Source organism: Rhinoraja longicauda, chromosome 27, assembly GCF_053455715.1.
Source record: "Rhinoraja longicauda isolate Sanriku21f chromosome 27, sRhiLon1.1, whole genome shotgun sequence".
Classification (NCBI taxonomy): domain Eukaryota; kingdom Metazoa; phylum Chordata; class Chondrichthyes; order Rajiformes; family Arhynchobatidae; genus Rhinoraja; species Rhinoraja longicauda.
This window is the reverse complement of record NC_135979.1, coordinates 20,810,781-20,830,267: the sequence shown is the minus strand read 5'-3', so window position 1 is coordinate 20,830,267 and position 19,487 is coordinate 20,810,781. Positions and strand designations below refer to the sequence as shown.

At 42.1% G+C, this 19,487-nt stretch overlaps 1 protein-coding gene across 2 annotated transcripts in view; it reads left to right on the top strand.

Moving 5' to 3' along the window:
• The window catches only part of csmd2 (CUB and Sushi multiple domains 2), a 1,532,573-nt gene that overhangs the window by 1,258,077 nt on the left and 255,009 nt on the right, over positions 1-19,487 (top strand). For both annotated transcript variants that reach the window (XM_078423311.1, XM_078423310.1), the window contains 2 exons: positions 10,151-10,342; positions 19,042-19,180. In XM_078423311.1, coding sequence (XP_078279437.1) covers positions 10,151-10,342; positions 19,042-19,180 — 331 coding nt within the window. The remainder of the gene's footprint in view (positions 1-10,150; positions 10,343-19,041; positions 19,181-19,487) is intronic.

Sequence of the window (19,487 nt, the reverse complement as noted above, 5' to 3'; positions counted from 1 at the left end):
AGCACTGTGTGAAAAGCACAAAGATTTCTCTGTGCAAAGGGAAATACGATGATTTTCACTTTGAAAACTCAGAAAGGAACTTTTGACCATAGAAAATGTGTGGTTGAATTCCAGTCTCTAAAATTTGGGGAACTGAACACATTTGAAAATCCAAAGATTATAATCCTCCTTCATAGTCAGGACAGCTCGCTTTGTCGCATTTCGCACTAGTTTAAACCTTGTTTAAATCTTGTATAAACTACATTTAACTTCTCCTTACTCCTTGATTTGGACGAGGGAATTGAATGCAACATCTCTAAGTTTGCGGATGACACGAAGCTGGGTGGCAGTGTTAGCTGCGAGGAGGATGCTAGGAGGCTGCAGAGTGACTTGGATAGATTAGGCGAGTGGGCAAATGCATGGCAGATGCAATATAATGTGGATAAATGTGAGGTTATCCACTTTGGCGGCAAGAACAGGAAAGCAGAGTATTACCTGAATGGTGACCGATTGGGAGAAGGGGAGATGCAACGTGACCTGGGTTTCATGGTGCACCAGTCATTGAAAGCAAGCATGCAGGTGCAGCAGGCAGTGAAGAAAGCGAATGGTATGTTGGCATTCATAGCAAGAGGATTTGAGTTTAGGAGCAGGGAGGTTCTGCTGCAGTTGTACAGGGCCTTGGTGAGACCGCACCTGGAGTATTGTGTGCAGTTTTGGTCTCCTAACCTGAGGAAAGACGTTCTTGCCTTAGAGGGAGTACAGAGAAGGTTCACCAGATTGATCCCTGGGATGGCGGGACTTACATATGAGGAAAGACTAGATAGACTGGGCTTGTACTCGCTGGAATTTAGAAGACTGAGGGGGGATCTTATAGAAACATATAAAATTCTTAAGGGGTTGGAGAGGCTAGATGCGGGAAAATTGTTCCCGATGTTGGGGGAGTCCAGAACCAGGGGTCACAGCTTAAGGATAAGGGGGAAGTCTTTTAGGACTGAGATGAGAAAACATTTCTTCACACAGAGAGTGGTGAGTCTGTGGAATTCTCTGCCACAGAAGGTAGTTGAGGCCAGTTCATTGGCTATATTTAAGAGGGAGTTAGATGTGGCCCTTTTTGCTAAAGGGATCAGGAGGTATGGAGAGAAGGCAGGTACAGGCTACTGAGCTGAATGATCAGCCATGATCATATTGAATGGCGGTGCAGGCTCGAAGGGCCGAATGGCCTACTCCTGCACCTATTTTCTATGTTTTTCTATGTTTCTATGTTTGACAATGAAGGGGAATTATTGGGATGTTAAATCCTTCATCTATTTGTGACATTGTGTTGGTTGAATTTTAAACTAATGCTGTTCTGTTTAACATTGCAACCAAAAATAACTTAAAAAAATAGTCCTGATCAAACACATGTCTAATTTTATACTAATCACAACAATTAATATCAGTTAATTATTTGTGAAGTTATTTGCAATATTTTTGTGATACATGACCCAGTCTTTATGCCTGCATCAGTTGGCATGTGATAATATTAATATAATATCTGACTTCATGACGTGAAAAATAATCAAACGTTGAAAGAGGAATTTATTATCTGGTTTTAGTAATGTTTGAAAATGGAATTTTCTGTTTTGCACTCACAAATCTCCCTTCTGATTGGACTCTGAGTCTGAGTTGGAACATAGAACATTGAACAGTGCAGCACAAGAACAGGCCTTTCGGCCTATAATGTCTGTACCGAACATGATGCCAAGACCATCACTTATCAACCTGAACAGAATCCAAATCCCTCTATTCCCTGCGCATCTAATATGCCTGTCCGAAAGTATTTTAAATGTCACTAACGTATCTGCTCCTGGTGGTTGAGTTGGATAACCTAATTTTGCAAAGTTACAATAACTTAATATTCTGCATTTCAGGCTCTCACCACCCGCAGTGTAATACAAATTTGCCCATCTCACCTTAAAGCTATGCCCTTATGTTCATCCATAATCTTCCACTGCCCCACTCTCCAACTTTGACAATAGCAATTGCATGCCTAAAATGTTTTATTTGGCTAATTTTTAATAGGTAGCTGGTTTTCAGGGATATTGTCATTTCTTGCATTTGAGACCTTGCAGTTTTAGGGATTCTTGAATCATTCATGTTCGTATGGTCTTCCAATCTCAAATTCTCCATGGTTGCAAGAAATATCAGGGCTTGTTTCTACCCCAGCACTTTGTCCCACTGCTACAGCCATTACTCTTTCCCTGGGTAGCCCTCCAGACTTTGTGTTTCCACACTACATTCAAACCCCAGTGTCCTTAAACTAATTATTTCTCTGAAATCATTGGAGAATTTTGTGCCTACCGACCCCAGGCAAATGCACTCTCTATATTCTTGTATCTCAAACCGACCGATAAATCTGCTGAACTTTACATGTGCACATTTTAGGCAGCTGGTAAAATCCAAGGAAATGCCCAGCTGCCTGATCAGCTGGATGTTTTCAGATTCTCAGCCTCCGTATTATCTGCTGACAAACTACAATAATTCAATCTATTTTATCATCAATTTCTCAGAAGTAATACATTTTAGACTCCTCAGCAATCCCCACGTAACTACTTGTGATTATTTTTGAAAAGCACGTTTTTACATCTTGGCTGCAAACAAAAGTAGCCACTTAATGCACACCGACTGATCTTAAAATTAGAATTCGAGCTTCTGAAGTAGAGTTTCAATGAATACATGATTATTATTTTAAGCAGTGTTTTGCAAGCCTTCGTAGAACTGATAATTATGGTAATGACCTGGTGGTTGAGCTGGATAACCTAATTTTGCAAAGTTACAATAATTTAATATTCTGAGAAATTTGAACTTGCATGTGCAGTAGATTAGAATATCTGTAGGTGGAATGTATTAACAAATACTTGTGTTTGTCAGGAGTGCTTAATTTATATGACTGCTAAAAGAATAAATTAATTACCGCACTGCACTTTCTAAGAAAGCTGCTTTTATTTTTGCAAACCTATATTCTGAGCCTATATAATTATTCCGAAGCTGAAGCTCCTGCCAAAACACAGAAAGGATTATGAAATCAAAAGAATGACAGAAAATTTAAGTGGATTTAATTTTCCTCACCTATACTATTACAGAATCCATTCAGCACTATTGCATCTATTCACTTCAACCCAAATTTGCCTAAGTAAGTCTCAAGGGAAATACAAATCAATGAGCTTTAAATTGAAACATGAGAGAGAAAATACAGTCTAATCTGAATTGAAGCACCTTTATTTGTGAAAAACGTGTTCTCGGAGTTCACTGATGTTGAAAGAACTTTGCACTATCATGTAATTCTAAAGGGAGAAGAGTGATATTGTAAAAGTTGCTCTAATCTGTCTTTTGAGAGCATAGTGGACCTTTGGCAACAGCCAATATCAACAATCAGGGAAGTCTACATGATACAGATATATTCTTCCAGAGATGTTACTCACAATAGAAGGTCCAATAATGAGCGGATCAGAACAGAGAACTTCTGTCAGGTCGCATGTTTTCTTTATGCTGCACAAAGGGATATATTTACAAACCCTTTGTGCATGGATGACAGAGTCATAGAAATAGTTCTGGTCCTCTGAGCACAGAATTTCCTAATGCAAAACGTGCATGTGCAGAGACAGGATTTGATGCACTTTATGCCCTTACAATTGCAAAAATATTTGCTGGTAAATGGGATTAGTACAGATAGACAGAGAGGTACTTGAAAGTTGGCATGGATGGGATGGTCTGAATGTCCTGGTTCAATGTGGGTATGTCACTCTGAATCTATAGACAGGATAGGTTTTCATAAGGCTATGCTTCTCCGCAATTTATAGTAGACTGACCTTATCTGGCAGGGGACCTTTTGAACATCATAGCCCCAAACAATAGGGTGATCATCTCTCTGACCAACCTCCTGTCCAATCTTAATGTCCATTTCTAACTGCAAGCCCTGAAGATATCACCTCTCACTCCTACAGATGCCTGCAAAAAAAAATATTCGGTGCATATGTCCCAAAGCATTGTCCATAGTAAAGTATTGTTTTAGTGGTATGAAGCACATAATCTGTACATGATATCTGAGTAACATCTCTTGAACTTATCTTTGGAGGCCAATTTCAACACAAGTATCTTTTTACCCATTTGTGTGAGCAGTTTCAAAGCAAAAAATGCCATGGCTAAACTGAATTTTTCATTTACAGTATTAAAAAAATAAAACACCCTTTAACTCTCTTCCTTCTGAACTGTGTTATTCAACTCTGCCTTCCTTTAAGAAAAACTGTCTAAATTGTAAGCAATAATAAGCCATAATGTGGCTTGGCTCAGATCTATTGACCAGCAATCTGCCCAATCTTACTGTTCGCCAGATGTTAAAGGCTACTGTTTCTTGCTGGGACTCCAGGCAGAGTTTTCCTCCAGAAGGCAGGATGCCAAGTTTCACGAACAAGCCTTATGTAGCACAGAGCTGATTGATTCCCAATCTTGCTTGATTGCCTGTTAACCATTTTTGAATACATTCAAAAAAGTATTAAAAACTATGGACATTTATTTTTTATCTATGAAAACCTAAATACAAATTAATAGAAACACTCAGAAATTGGGAGCTGACCAATTCCCTGAAGAGGTTTATTTAAAGAACTAGGTTATAATCTCCCAGCCAACTCCTTTTGCACGCTACCATTGAAAGCAAGAGATTTTTGAATGATTTTTGGATTATCACTGAAGATTTGTGTTATCATAGGGCAAGCTGACTATAAAATGTAAAGGAGCACTTTACCAATGAGGTGAACGCTCACAGTCATTTTCCCAGGGTAGAGGATTAAAAAACTAGAGAGCATAGGTTTAAGGTAAGAGGGGATATATTTAAGAGGGATCTCAGGGCAACTTTTCAATCAGAGGATAGTACGTGCAGGTCCACCACCGATTTTCTGGCACCCTTGGTTCCAAAGCCTTGCTGCATTATCTGTTTTGCTAGAGCAACAGCGGTCACAGCCTCAGGAGGGGCCTAGATACCGGCCCACAGAGTCGGCCTCGGAAGTCGCCTGTGGGAATAGATCTGCCGGCTCTGGCCGGGCCGGACTTCCAGAGCCCTGGCCACAAGGGAGAAATTTTACCCGCTGCTCGGCCACAGAGGTCAGCTATGGGAATGGATATGCTGGCTCTGGCCAGGCCAGAGTTCCAGATCCCCGTCCGTAAGGGGGCAAATTTGACCTGCCGTCGGCCGCGGAAGTTCCAATGAGGTCACGATCAGCTGTCGCACCTGGATTAGGTGCCACATTGTCAGGAGGACTTCCAAGGGGGAATTTCGAGTGCACTCTCATAATTATGTCTGGCAACTGGTCATAATCACGACCAGTTGCCCGAAAATCGGTGGTGAACCTCTGTATGGAATGTACTGCCTAAGGAAGCTATAGAAGCATACACATTTATGACTTTTAAAAGACATTTGGTCAGATATATGGATAGGAAGGGTTCATAGGGCTACGGGCAAGATGCAGGCAAATGGCACTAGCCTAATGGGCCCACTTGGTCATCATGGACGAGGTGAGACCAAGGGCCTGTTTCCTTGTCTTCATTTTTTAGCTACTTGCTACCCAATGCAAATGATGGCAATGGATGGTGGCTTTTGTTACTGCACCACGTTTTTTGAAAGAAGATGAGCCACAGACACTGCAAATGGATGTGTGTGAATGAGTGGCCTTAACAGTATTGAATGTAGGTTTACCTGAACCTGCGGAACTGTTCAAGTAAAATGCGTAAGAGATACTGAAGCATTCCAGCACTACATTTGGGTTTTGTGGTGCATGTGGAATTTGATCACAGTGATCTCAGACTTAGCGGGGTCAAATTTTGCACATTCTTTCATGAGAATGCAAATAGGGTTTTTTTGGCAAAGGTTGGCACTTCTTGGAAATTTGAATGGATGAATCCTTAAAGTTACTCTGCAACATGAGTTGGTTTGAAGTTTAGACTGTCTTGGGGGAAGTGAAGGCAGTGTTGGGTTAGGTAGTTTATTCAATTGCTTACATAGAAAAATAGAAACATAGAAAATAGGTGCAGGAGTAGGCCATTCGGCCCTTTGAGCCAGCACTGCCATTCAAAATGATCATGGCTGATCATCCAGAATCAGCACCCCGTTCCTGCTTTCTCCCCATATCCCTTGATTCCGTTAGCCCAAAGAGCTATATCCAACTCTCAACCTTCTGGGGCAGAGAATTCCACAAATTCACAACTCTCTGGGTGAAAAAGTCCTCATCTTAGTCCTAAGTGGCCTACCCCTTATTCTTAAACTGTGACCTCTGGTTCTGGTCTCACAAAACTCCATGCGCTGGAGTACGGCTGAGTTGACCTGAGAGTGTCAAATGATGGCAGCCCCAAGTGACATGGTCCAAAATCCTTTGAATGACAAAGAGGATGGTAAATAGGGAATTGGGAATGAAAACCTCCAAATGCCTGTGATGCAGAAAACATGTCTCAGTAACAAACTGATTGACTCCAATGAAAGGCATGATGTGACCTTTCAATGATTGTAAACAAGATTTACTCTTGCCTAAATCAATTTTAAATCATAGAGAATTGAAGGAAATGTTCTCTGCATTACATTTATGAGGCACCGTGAATATTTCTCATATTGCTTTCAAATACAGAGGGCCATTTAGCCCATCGTGGACACAAAGTGCTGGAGTAAATCAGCGGGTCAGGCAGCATCTCTGGAGAAAAGGAAAGGGTGATGTTTCAGGTCGGGACCCTCTTCAGTCTGAAGAAAGATCCCGACCCGAAATGTCACGCATTATTTTTCTCCAGAGATGCTGACTGACCTGCTGCGTTACTCCATTACCTTGTGTCTATCTTCGGTATGCACCAGCATCTGCAGTTCCTTTCTGTGTATTTAGCCCATCATGCCTAGATCAGCTCTCAGTGCAGTCCCATTGTCTTGTCCTATTCCGCAAAATATTTTCTCCCTTGCATGCTAATTAACTTATCCGATTCTTTAATTACCGCCTCTAATACACTGCCTACGAACCAGCACGTATTTGGGATCAGGGAGGAAACACAAGCGCTCGGTGGAAACATATGTAGTCACTGGGAGAGGATGCAAACACTGCACAGACAGCACAGAAGGTCAGGACTGAGTCCCAGTTTCTTGGGCTAAAGGCAGAAAAACACTCTGCTCCACAGAGAAATGTGAAGAATCTTTTATCAGGAAAACTAGTTTGACAAGTCGATGCATCAGATTGTACAGCAATGAAACTAAAAGTTGTAGTGAATCAAGAGAGAGCTGGATAGAGCTCTTAAGGATAGCAGAGTGAGGGGGTATGGGGAGAAGGCAGGAACGGGGTACTGATTGATAGTGATCAGCCATGATCGCATTGAATGGCGGTGCTGGCTCGAAGGGCTGAATGGCCTACTCCTGCACCTATTGTCTATTGTCTATTGTCTATTGTCTATCTGAATCTTCTCCAGATTGCTGCCGCACTGCAAATTCAGTCACCATACACATGGAGAAATAAAGGAAAGCAATAATGAAATTCACAGTAGTCAGATGAGTTGGACAACTTGCTTACCAAACAATTTGTGTATAAAATCATTTATATTGTGTTCTCGACAATGTGTGCTTGCAAATGGTGTGCCAGCTGTGACTGATTAACTCAAAGATGGACCATGCCTGGTGCTGGGATTCATCTCCACATGAGGTTCGACCAGCAGGAGCAACAGCTGCAAGCTACACAAACAGAAGCTTAAAAATCCACCAGCAACTCTGCAAAAAACAGAGCTGGAAAGAACCAGCAAGTGTGCTAATCTGTGCCTGTGGTGTAGAAATAGCAGAATAGGTGTGGGGAAGCAGTAAATTCAATGAAATAAGTGCATCCTTTTTCAGTTAAAATCATCCTTTGAAAAAGCAGGTGTACAGTTTTCTCAAAAAAAGTTCAATGCTTGACCATCTTGAGTTGTTAACACATCTGTGTGAATTCAAAAGCACAATGGGTGTGGCAAAGTGGCGCAGTGGTAAATTTGCTGCCATTCAGCGCCAGAGACCCGGGTTCGATCCTGACTATGGGTACTATCTGTACAGAGTTTGCACGTTCTCCCTGTGACTGCGTGGGTTTTCTCCAGGTGCTCCAGTTTCCTCCCACATTCCAAAGATTACAGATCCGTTGGTTAATTGGCTTCTGTACATTGTAAATTGACCCTCGTGTGTAGGATAGTGCTCATGTATGGGGTGAACACTGATCAGCGTGGACTTGGTGGGCCAAAGGGCCAGTTTCCGTGCTGTATGTCTAAAGTCTAAAGGGAACTGTGACCTCTTTAGGATAAAGAAAAATACGAATTTGATACCACCAATTTCCCAGACATTTAATTGCATTACACTTTATTTAAATTATCCTAAACCAGAGTGAATTGGTTTATTTGCAACCATTTCCTGGCTGAATTACATTAATTGAAATTTAACTGGGCAATTCTATTTTGAGCCCAACCCAAGCTCTATGTCAAGGATGCATGGAGTGGTGCCATTTCTTATACATTCTCAATAGACAACAGACAATAGGTGCAGGAGTAGGCCATTCGGCCCTTCGAGCCAGCACTGTCTGAAGAAGGGTCTCGACCCGAAACGTCACCCATTCCTTCTCTCCTGAGATGCTGCCTGACCTGCTGAGTTACTCCAGCATTTCGTGAATAAATACCTTCGATTTGTACCAGCATCTGCAGTTATTTTTTTACACTGCCATTTAATGTGATCATGGCTGATCATTCACAATCAGTACCCCGTTCCTGCCTTCTCCCCATATCCCTTGACTCTGCTATCTTTAAGAGCTCTATCCAGATCTCTCTTGAAAACATCCAGAGAATTGGCCTCCACTGCCTTCTGAGGAAGAGAATTCCACAGATTTACAACTCGCTGACTGAAATGTTCTCCTTTTTGGAACATTGCTGGTGAACTTGGACTATATTATCCAGTGAATGCCCACCGACCCACTATTAGTTGTGTGAAATTCTTATGGATTAAAATCAAATGAGGAAAGAAATAGATAGTAAACTGGATATCACACAGAAAACACAAAATTGGAATAAGTGGGTCTTATTCAGGTTGGAAATATGGAACTAATGGGCGACTCATGAATCTATTCTTGGCTCTCAATTTCATACTATTTATATGAACGTCTTGGTGGAGGGCGGGGGGTGGGTGGGGGTGAGGGCATGGGAGGATGTGTGTATGAAGTAAAGACTTGGGTTTGCCAATGACATGAATATAGGTGGAAGGGCATGAGGATACAGAGACTCTGCAGCAAGGTACAGATGGATTGAGGGAGTGACCAAAACTCATGGCAAATTAAATTTAACGTGAAAAAGTGTGAGGTCATGCACTTCGATAAGAGGAATTAAATGGCAGATTATCATCTAAATAGAAAAATAATGCACATTAGTGAAGTTCAGAGGTATTTGGGTCTTTGTGCATGGTTCACAAGAAGCTCACAGACAAGTAATTAAGAAGGGAATTGGAATGTTTACCTTTATTGCCAAGGGATTGAAATTTACAAATAGTGTTTTATTGCAATTGCACATGGTTTTGGCGAAGCCATACCTGGAGCAGAGCTGTGATCCCCTTAACTAAGGAGGGATACAGTAGCATGAGGCAATCCAAAGGAGATTCACCAGGCTAATTCCTGGGATGGGAGGGTCGGTAGAGTTGCTGCCTTACAGTGCCAGAGACCCGGGTTCGATCCTGGTGACGGATGGTGTCTGTATGGATTTTGTATGTTCTCCTTGGGATCATGTGGGTTTTCTCCAGGTGCTCCGGTTTCCTCCCATGCTCCAAAGAAGTACAGATTTGTAGGTTAATTGACCGGTAAAATTGCAAATTGTCCCTAGTGTGTTGGATAGTGCTAGTGTAGAGGGATTGCTGGTCGGCATGGTCTCATGGGCTGAAGGGCCTTATTCCACACTGTATCTCTGACCTAAACAAAACCAGTGGCAAACAATCTGCTCCAACATAAAAGAGATGATAAAATCGGTTATCAATTTTAACAGCCAATCTGTTTGTGGTTTACATTTGCTAAGGTGTAAAAGTAGATACAGTGTAATTAACAATTATGTGAGTTAAATAGTATTTACAATAATTTTGGTGGTATTTTGGTTTACGATACTTAACCACTGCAAACTCTTCTAGTTTCCACAGCTACATCATGTAATGATCCTGGATTTCCTCAAAATGGGAGTCGAAGTGGAGACAGCAGGGAACCTGAAGATTCCATTGTATTTCAGTGCGATCCAGGCTATGCTTTGGAAGGGGAGTCAACAATCACGTGCGTGCAGATTGACAATAGGTTCTTCTGGCAACCTGACCCTCCAGCATGTATAGGTATTGATTTTTTATCAGCTTTTGTGTCTTTCAATCTATTGACAGTGGGGTTTTTTTACTTGCACATTTGTACCAATGATTCCGACATTGAAATGTATTTTTTTCCAAGCTAATGCTATTTCATTTTTAAAAGGATCAACTTGATAATGAAATTTACGAGTCGGAATGATCTGTGAAAACATTAGTATCTTGAAAGGAAGACCATGCTGCTGAAAATATATGCCTATTAGCTAATTGTTAATGTTAAGGAAGTGGTGTAAGGTTCATAATGAGAAAGTCAAGTCTTTGATCTCTTTAAGTGAGGTTTGTTGTTAATAGCATCCTCATTAAATTGAAAGTAGCAAATCACGCACAAAACTGAAAATAGCCTAACCCCATCTACTTTAATTATTTTCTGACTTCTATCCTAGCCTTCAACTATTTGGAGACTAAATGCTCCATCCCCCCTCTGTCCAAATCTGTTTCGCTCATAGTCAATTTACCCCTTTACCCCTTTGAAGGAATAGTTTCATCAATTAGGGCGGCACGGTAGCGCAGCGGTAGAGTTGCTGCTTTACAGCGAATGCAGCGCCGGAGACTCAGGTTCGATCCTGACTACGGGTGCTGCACTGTAAGGAGTTTGTACGTTCTCCCCGTGACCTGCGTGGGTTTACTCCGAGATCTTCGGTTTCCTCCCACACTCCAAAGACGTACAGGTATGTAGGTTAATTGGCTGTGTAAAATGTAAAAATTGTCCCTAGTGGGTGTAGGATAGTGTTAATGTATGGGGATCACTGGGCGGCACGGACGTGGAGGGCCGAAAAGGCCTGTTTCCGGCTGTATGTATATGAGAAAAAAAAAAATGAAAAAAAAAAATTAGGAGATTTATTTTCCAATCTTGCTTGCTTCATTTTTTAACCAGCATTGCTTTTGGATTTGTTAATTTATTTAATTACATCCATAAACACATCAAGTTATATAAGAAAATAACTGCAGATGCTGGTACAAATCGATTTATTCACAAAATGCTGGAGTAACTCAGCAGGTCAGGCAGCATCTCGGGAGAGAAGGAATGGGTGACGTTTCGGGTCGAGACCCTTCTTCAGTCTGAAGAAGGGTCTCGACCCGAAACGTCACCCATTCCTTCTCTCCCGAGATGCTGCCTGACCTGCTGAGTTACTCCAGCATTTTGTGAATAAACACATCAAGTTAGTTGCATTAAGCCATTCCAATTACACAAATTTAAACACATCTTGAATTAATCCTCCAAACCATACCTAGAACATTGTTTTGGGCTCTTGGGATCTTTTGGAATCTTGCATTTTCTTGATGGTCTTCAGCTATTTCTGAATAATTCATAAGTTCATGTTTATATACTAATAATTAAATATTTATGCTCTAATATTTGCGAGTTGGTAGTTTTCTGTGGTTGTGTAAACTTCATTATTATGTCAGAGTTTGTACATTAAAAAAAGTCGTTGACATCAGATAGGAAATTCATAGATCCACAATTCTTATCAAATATACCATGTCATGTTATACAGGGCAGCACAAACTGGAGAACCAAACGTTAAATGGATCTTAAAGCCATTTGGCTGATAGTTTGAGCTGCAATGCAGTATATAATCCATTTTAGTGGACCCATTGAGTTCAGCCGTGCTATTTTTTTCCCATCCCATCTATGTTTTTAATCAAAAAGAGAAGCATCGCACATGATTGTTCAAACATCAGCCCCTGCCACTTCTGGTGGAAGCCATCACTCAGGGTCTTAGTTTCACAACTTTTGGTATTGCTCTTACAAAATTGGAAATTAAGTAACCATCACTGTTCAGGTTTACAGGCCAGAAGAAATTTCTTCTAGGGAATAGTAAATCTTTAGGATCTTTTGTACCAGAGGCTCTGTCATTGAGTACATTTGAGGTAAAGATTGCTAGATTTTTGAATATTGAGATTGAAGCCATCTGGGCAGCATGTTGAGGAAGTGGAATGAGAAGTATGGATGGTGGCAGATAAGAACAAGAGTTTGTAAACTAACCAGGTGGAATATGAGTTGCTGCTCCTCTCGTTTACATCGCCTAAATATTGTTTCTGCCCCAGGATTTTCAGTCTAAATGCGATCATATCTGATCAGGCTGAAGAAATGACCTAAAATTGCAGGTAACTGACAGTTTCAGTTAAAAGTTCAAAGTGCCAGTTGTTATTATAATTACTGGTGTTCTGCATAAGTAAAATTGTAGCAATTGGCTGTCACAACACATTCTCCCCTTATCATCATATGCGTGGGTTTTCTCCGAGATCTTCGGTTTCCTCCCACACTCCAAAGACGTACAGGTATGTAGGTTAATTGACTGGGTAAATGTAAAAATTGTCCCTAGTGTGTGTAGGATAGTATTAATGTGCGGGGATTGCTGGGCGGCGCGGACTCGGTGGGCCGAAGGGCCTGTTTCCGCGCTGTATCTCTAAATCTAAATCTAAAAAAAAAATCATTCCCAGACAAAGAGAAGACTATAACACAAAAGTCCAAGGATGCTGACTCAATTTAAAACATTGAGGTTGATGCTTTTCTCCACTTAGGAGTGTGAGGGATATGGAACAATGGCTAGTTAGTGTAGTCGGTAAATAGATTGCCCATGATCTCACCAAATGCTGGAACAAACAGAAGGGATGGATGAAGGAGATGGCTGTGTTAATTCATCCACGTGCTCTTTTAGCTTAGTTTAGAGAAACAGCACAGAAACAGGCCCTTCGGCCCACCGAATCCACGCAGACCATCAATCCCCGTACATTATCCTACACAGTAGAGACAATTTACAATCTTCACCAAAGTCAATTAACCTACAAACCTGTACGTCTTTCGATTATGGAAGGAAGCTGGAGTACCCGGACAAAACCCATGCGGTCACGGGGAGATTGTACAAACTCCATACAGACATCACCCATAGTCAGGATAGAACCCGGGCACTGTAAGGCAGCATGTCTGTCGCTGCGCCACGGTGCTGCCATGCGAGGAAACTATCATGATAGCTCCATGATAGGAAACTGCAAAGATAACAATTTGGCCGGAAATACTGGATACAATTTAAATACAAAGAAAAAGTATTTATTTCCTCATCCTTGCTCAATATCTATATATTACTAAAGCTCTCATCTTGTGTGTTTGTTTGTTTGTGCGTACCCGAAATATGTGGGTACCCGAAATACAGCCTAAACGGGACACGATAGCACAACAATGTTTGGGCCAACTTACTCACCATTGGCCTGCGGTTCAAATGGTTGTTATATTTTAAAAGTTATTAACTTTTTAAACTTTAATGATTCACTCCCACTTGCCTTGCCCATCAGTCGCGCCTGTGCAGTAATACCTCCATGTTCAACGTCACAATGGGAACCCAACGGGTCCGCGCCTGCGCAGTTGGGGCCCGTTGATCTAATACATACGTAAGATGGCCGCCGGATCCGCACGTGCACAGTTGGGGGTGGGTTGCCGCTCGGAGGGGGCGGGACCCGCCCGAGTGACGGGAGTGGCGGCCAATGAGGGGGGGGAGGTGTGAGGAGAGTTCTCCTGCTGCTGGCCAACACAATGGCCAACCGGGGCCGGTGTGAGTGGCTCCCTCTCCCCTCTCCTCTACCCCCTCACCCACCCCCAGCCCCGGGGAAGTTTTAAGGGGAGTTGAGGAGGGATGGAGTGGGTGAGTATCATCAGTTGGGGGAGGGTTGCAGGAGAGGTTTGGACTCAATGGGTCCATGCCCGGCTAGTTCCATATTGAGTAAGGTTGAGGAAATAAATATTTTTTCTTTGTATTTAAATTGCATCCAGTATTTCCGGCCAAATTGTTATCTAGTTCCATATAAAACTTGCTGCTCGACCTGCGTAAAAGCATTTGCTGGATGTCTCACTGCTCCTGTGGTTTCTCCTACGTTATAGCTGCACTGTTCTGCTATTTTTAATGCTCATCACAATCTGGTTTTTTTATTCAACTGAACATCAGGGATATTTCAAAAGCAACACCAGTCACAGCTTTCAAACTTGAAAGTAAAATTTTTCTTTACTTCAGGTCAATCCCATGTCTTGCAATTTTGTTTAATTTGATCAGATTTTCTGCAATACCTGTTTTTTTTTCATCATCAATGAAAGGTTTGATCTTGTGGTTCACCACAAGAACACTTTGAAGAATTTTACTGCCACAAGCATTGCCACCAATGCTCTCTCAATGATTACTGCGACACAAATGCCTGGGTCCATTCAGCTCTGACGTATAAACCATTTGACCTGCAGCAACTATTAGACTGGACATTTGCAAGATCTCCGTTATTTTACTGCACGTGAAACCCCAAGATGTGCATGAGATAGAATAAACTGTTCTGCCACAATCCACTGTTACTGCAGAGGCAATGAGTCGGAGTGACAATCAGACAGGGTGAAAGGTGTTGGAGTGTAGGATGGCACAGGGGAGGATATGTGTGGTCCAGAAAACATGAGAGGATTGTGCAAGGGCTAAGGAGAGCGTGGTCAGGGAGAGGGACACAAAATGGTGGAGTAACTCAGCGGGACAGGCAGCATCTCTGGAGAGGAGGAATGGGTGACGTTTCGGGTCGAGACCTTTCTCTGTTGCTGGACAGCGACTTTTCCAGAGGTGGGAGTATTTGAATTGTCAATAGTACGTTGGAGCCAGGGAAGGGTTTGCAGTGGAGTTGCTGATAGAGTGAATGGGGGTTTGAGTTGCTGATCGATTGTCCAGATTGCTGTTTGCGGTGTGGGATTCAGGATAACAGCAATAATTGGGAATGTGAGGAGTGCATGGACCAAGAGAGCAGGACAGCTTGGATTCTGCCTCGGCAGCCCATATAGACAATGCTGAATCAGCAACAACCTTCCAATTAGGACTTGCTTCAGTGCTTTCAATGGATCTCATCGATGCTATAATTGTGCACAAACGTCCCCAAATGAATGCTGCTTTCCACTTGACAATGTTACAGATTCCTAACAGCTGGGGCATCACGTGCATAGATGTGCTGGCAGCAATCCTGATCCATGATCTTCTTCTCTAACCTAAAAATAGCCCTCCAAGCTCAAAAGTTTGGGCACTTCTGCTGCACCATATGGTTCTCTTTAGGAATCATTGTAAATTAGTTGTCAGCTGCTGCACTGCAGCAATTTATCAAACAATGGTCGGCACATCTCGGTCACATTCATTCCTTTCCAAGTTTCCGATTCACAGCTGCCCACAACATTGTCTCGCCACTGGAAGGGCCCCATCAATTCTTAACACTCAGTCCTTCCCTTTTTAAGGAGTTTAGACTTTACTTTAGACTTTTGAGATACAATGCAGAAACAGGCTCTTTGGCCCACCAAATCCACGCTGACCAGCAATCACCCTGCACACTCACACTATCCGACACACTGGGGACAATTTATGATTTTTACTGAAGCCAATTAGCCAACAAACCTTTACGTCTTTGGCATGTGGGAGGAAACCGGAGCACCTGGAGAAAAAACACGCGGTCACAAGGGGAATGTGCAAACTCCATACAGACAACACCTGGATCAAACCCGGGTTTCTGGCGCTGTGAGGCAGCAACTCTCCGGCTTCGCCACTGTGCAGCCTTTTTGTGGAAACAGGCCCTTCGACCTCCCGATTCTGCATCGGCCAGCAATCACCCATACACTAGTTCCATCCTACACACTCGGGACAATTTTACAGAAGCCAATTAACCTACAAACCCGCACGTCTTTGGAATGTGGGACGAAACTAGAACACCTAGAAAAAACCCACATGGTCACAGGGAGCATGTATAAACTCCATACAGACAGCACCCATAGTCGGGATCGAACTAAGGTCTTTGACGCTATAAAGCAGCAACTCTACCGTTGCGCCACTGTTCCTCATGAGAGGTGAACAGCTCAGTGGCAAAATTAATGAGTGGATGTTTGCCATGGACTCGTATCATGGATTGGAATTGCTTCTTAATATTTGCAGAAACTAGAAAGAGGACATTTTTAGCCAATAAATATCTGGGCTGAAATTGAAGCAGCGATCAATGACAAATGATCGGTATCTCTATTTGAATCTGTAATCCGCTGGGAAGATGCTTGTCAGCTTGTCTATATGGCTGTGTCAAACTGAATTGCAGAACGTCATAAATTTGCACATGTTGATTGAAATTGAATGATGATTGCACAGGCCTGCATGCAAGAGATGAGCTTGCTGAGTTATTTGGCAAGTGAAATTATCATTGGGAGATATCTTAATGTCATTTTGAGTGTTGGTAAAGTAATTTACAGAGAGCTTTCTGCATTCCAACATTCACTGATTATATTTCGAGATATCTTCGAGTGATTTCAAGATAAAGTGATGAAAGGTTTCTTTTTCTCTCCGCACACATAGAATAGTGCCTTGTGTAATTTAAAATTGATTTTAATATTTCAATCGGCATTTTATGAAACTTAATGATCTTTTTAATAAAATAAGTATTATAGGATTTAAATGTTTTTGCAGATATTGCAAAATTACTTATTCTCTGTTTTTATCAATCGCAGGTTAAATGTATTTAGTCATGTCCAAAGTAAGCAGTGAGGCAATCATTTTAAGTGCTAAAGTGACTTTAAGCACTTTTTTGTTCAATTATTTCCAGAATTATTTTGGGTGGCAGAACACAGCACCAGTTAGTATTGCTGCATTACAATTTGGTGGAACTGTATTTTATCCTGACCGTGAGTGCTGTCTGTATGAAGTTGCACCTTCTCCCTGTAACTACATGGCTTTCAGCTGTGTGCTACATTTTCCTCCACATCCTAAGGAGGTGTTGGCGGGTCAATCAGTGCGATAAATTACCAGCTACTGTAGGCAAAATAATACAAGAAGAGATGATGGGCATATAAAAGAGAAAATGTTTTGGGGTGAAGACAGACACAAAAAGCTGGAGTAACTCAGCGGGTCAGGCAGCATCTCTGGAGAAAAGGAATAGACAATAGACAATAGCCAATAGGAGTAGGCCATTTGGCCCCTTGAGCCAGCACCACTCTATATTTAAGAGGGAGTTAGATGTGGCCCTTGTGGCTAAAGGGATCAGGGGGTATGGAGAGAAGGCAGGTACAGGTTACTGAGCTGGATGATCAGCCATGATCATATTGAATGGCGGTGCAGGCTCGAAGGGCCGAATGGCCTACTCCTGCACCTATTTTCTATGTTTCTATGTTTCTACCACTATTCAATGTGATCATGGCTGATCATTCTCAATCAGTACCCCGTTCCTGCCTTCTCCCCATACCCCCTGACTCTGCTATCCTTAAGAGGTGATGTTTTGGGGTGAGACCCTTCTTAAGACTGAGTGTCAGGGGAATAAGAGATATAGACGGTACTTAGGAGAAAGGGGAATGTAAAATTTGATTCAGGGTTGCATGGCAAGGGAGTAGGAGCATGGGACTGATGGGACTGTTGGGAGCTGGCATTGAATTCATGAGCTGAATTAATTTGATTAATTTGGCTCAAAGGCTTTGGGCATCAATTTCATCCAACCATTGGAATTTGCATATAAATCTGAGAATTGGCCACATTGATTTTGTATACAGTTCACGTTTTGCCACTATTGTGTGAGATTTAGTTTGTTTTTTACTGCTGGATATAAAGTGGTAGATCTTAATCCCATTAAATGTTGCTGAAGTGAAGCCACTGGAAATGTGATTACAGATGATAGTTTTCACTGATCCAACACTAACTCTGTGGGGAGGCTTGTGAGATGTACTAATTATGGTGGACATTTTCTGCTTATGGCAATCCCGATCATTCATTGCAAGGGACAGGTTCTTTAACTGCTCCCAGCAGAGGCATATTGTCTGATGACATCCCCATTTGTCAGCATTTGACTTTTGTTTTGTAAACTGGTAAGCAAGTTAGATTAAACTCCAGGTGGGTTGAAATGGTCTGCAGGTCAGGTAGGGGATATTCATTTAACAACTACTTTGTGATTTGCCAATAAAGTTGGTGGGAAACATAATAGAATTGGCCTGCAGGAGATGTGAACAGTTTTGGGAATCAGTCTGCAATAGGGCCTGTGGTCCTAATTTTGTAGATAATGGCCCTAGTGTTTTTTTTGTAACTGCAATAATACAGCCTGAACAATACAGCTTGCTGGACATGTTTGTCACTGAGTAAGTAACACTCCCTCACACAGATACACACGCACTCTCACACACATACGCTCACGCTCACACCCTTGCTCATACTCACTTGCACATTTGCACGCTCTCAAACGCACTCTTGAACACACACACACACTCTCACACACATACTCTCATGCTCACACTCACACCCTCGCTCACACTCACACGCTCTCGAACGCACTCTTGAACACACACGCACACATACATACACACATACACTCTCTCTTTCTCTCTCTCGATCCTATATGACGTTGAAAGGCAATTAGTGCCTTTCAGTTTTAGTTAATTAATTGCAGCAAGCAAAGAGACTCTGCCTTTTAAGAATTTTATGGAGAGTTGCCATGGAAAAACCAGGGGAAATAATTCTTGCACAGGTAAAGCCAGCTGCTGATCTGTCGGCCTGAATGCTAATCTGCACTAAAAGTGGGAGCAGCCTCACTTGAAAGATTGTGGTGAATCATTGCTTGAAATGTTTTACTTTTAACCCAACAGTTTGATTTTTACTCTTTTACTTACCTAAGGAGACAATCTAATCCATAATCCTGCTCATTTTTCCCAGCTCCTTGTGGAGGGAATCTGACTGGGCCCACGGGAATCATCTTATCTCCCTTTTATCCAGATGCTTATCCTCACGGCAAGGAGTGTGACTGGAGAGTAACAGTTTCACCTGATTATGTTATTGCCCTGACATTTCAAAGGTAAGTCCTGAGCTAATTGTAAAAGGATAGAACAATTGCCTGAGGGTTTAGGAATTTATCGTAAAATAGAGTGTTTTTTTTATTTTCTGAAGAGCCATGTGGGGACTATGAGAAAAATAACATTATTTAGTTTAGATACAGCGTGGAAACAGGCCATTGGCCCACCGAGTCCTCACCATCTAGCAAACCCCGTACACTAGCACTATCCTACACTAGGGACAGTTTGCAATCTTTACTGAAGCTAATTAACCTACAAAGCTGGACATCTTTGGGGTGAGGGAGGAAACCGGAGCACCCACGCAGTCAC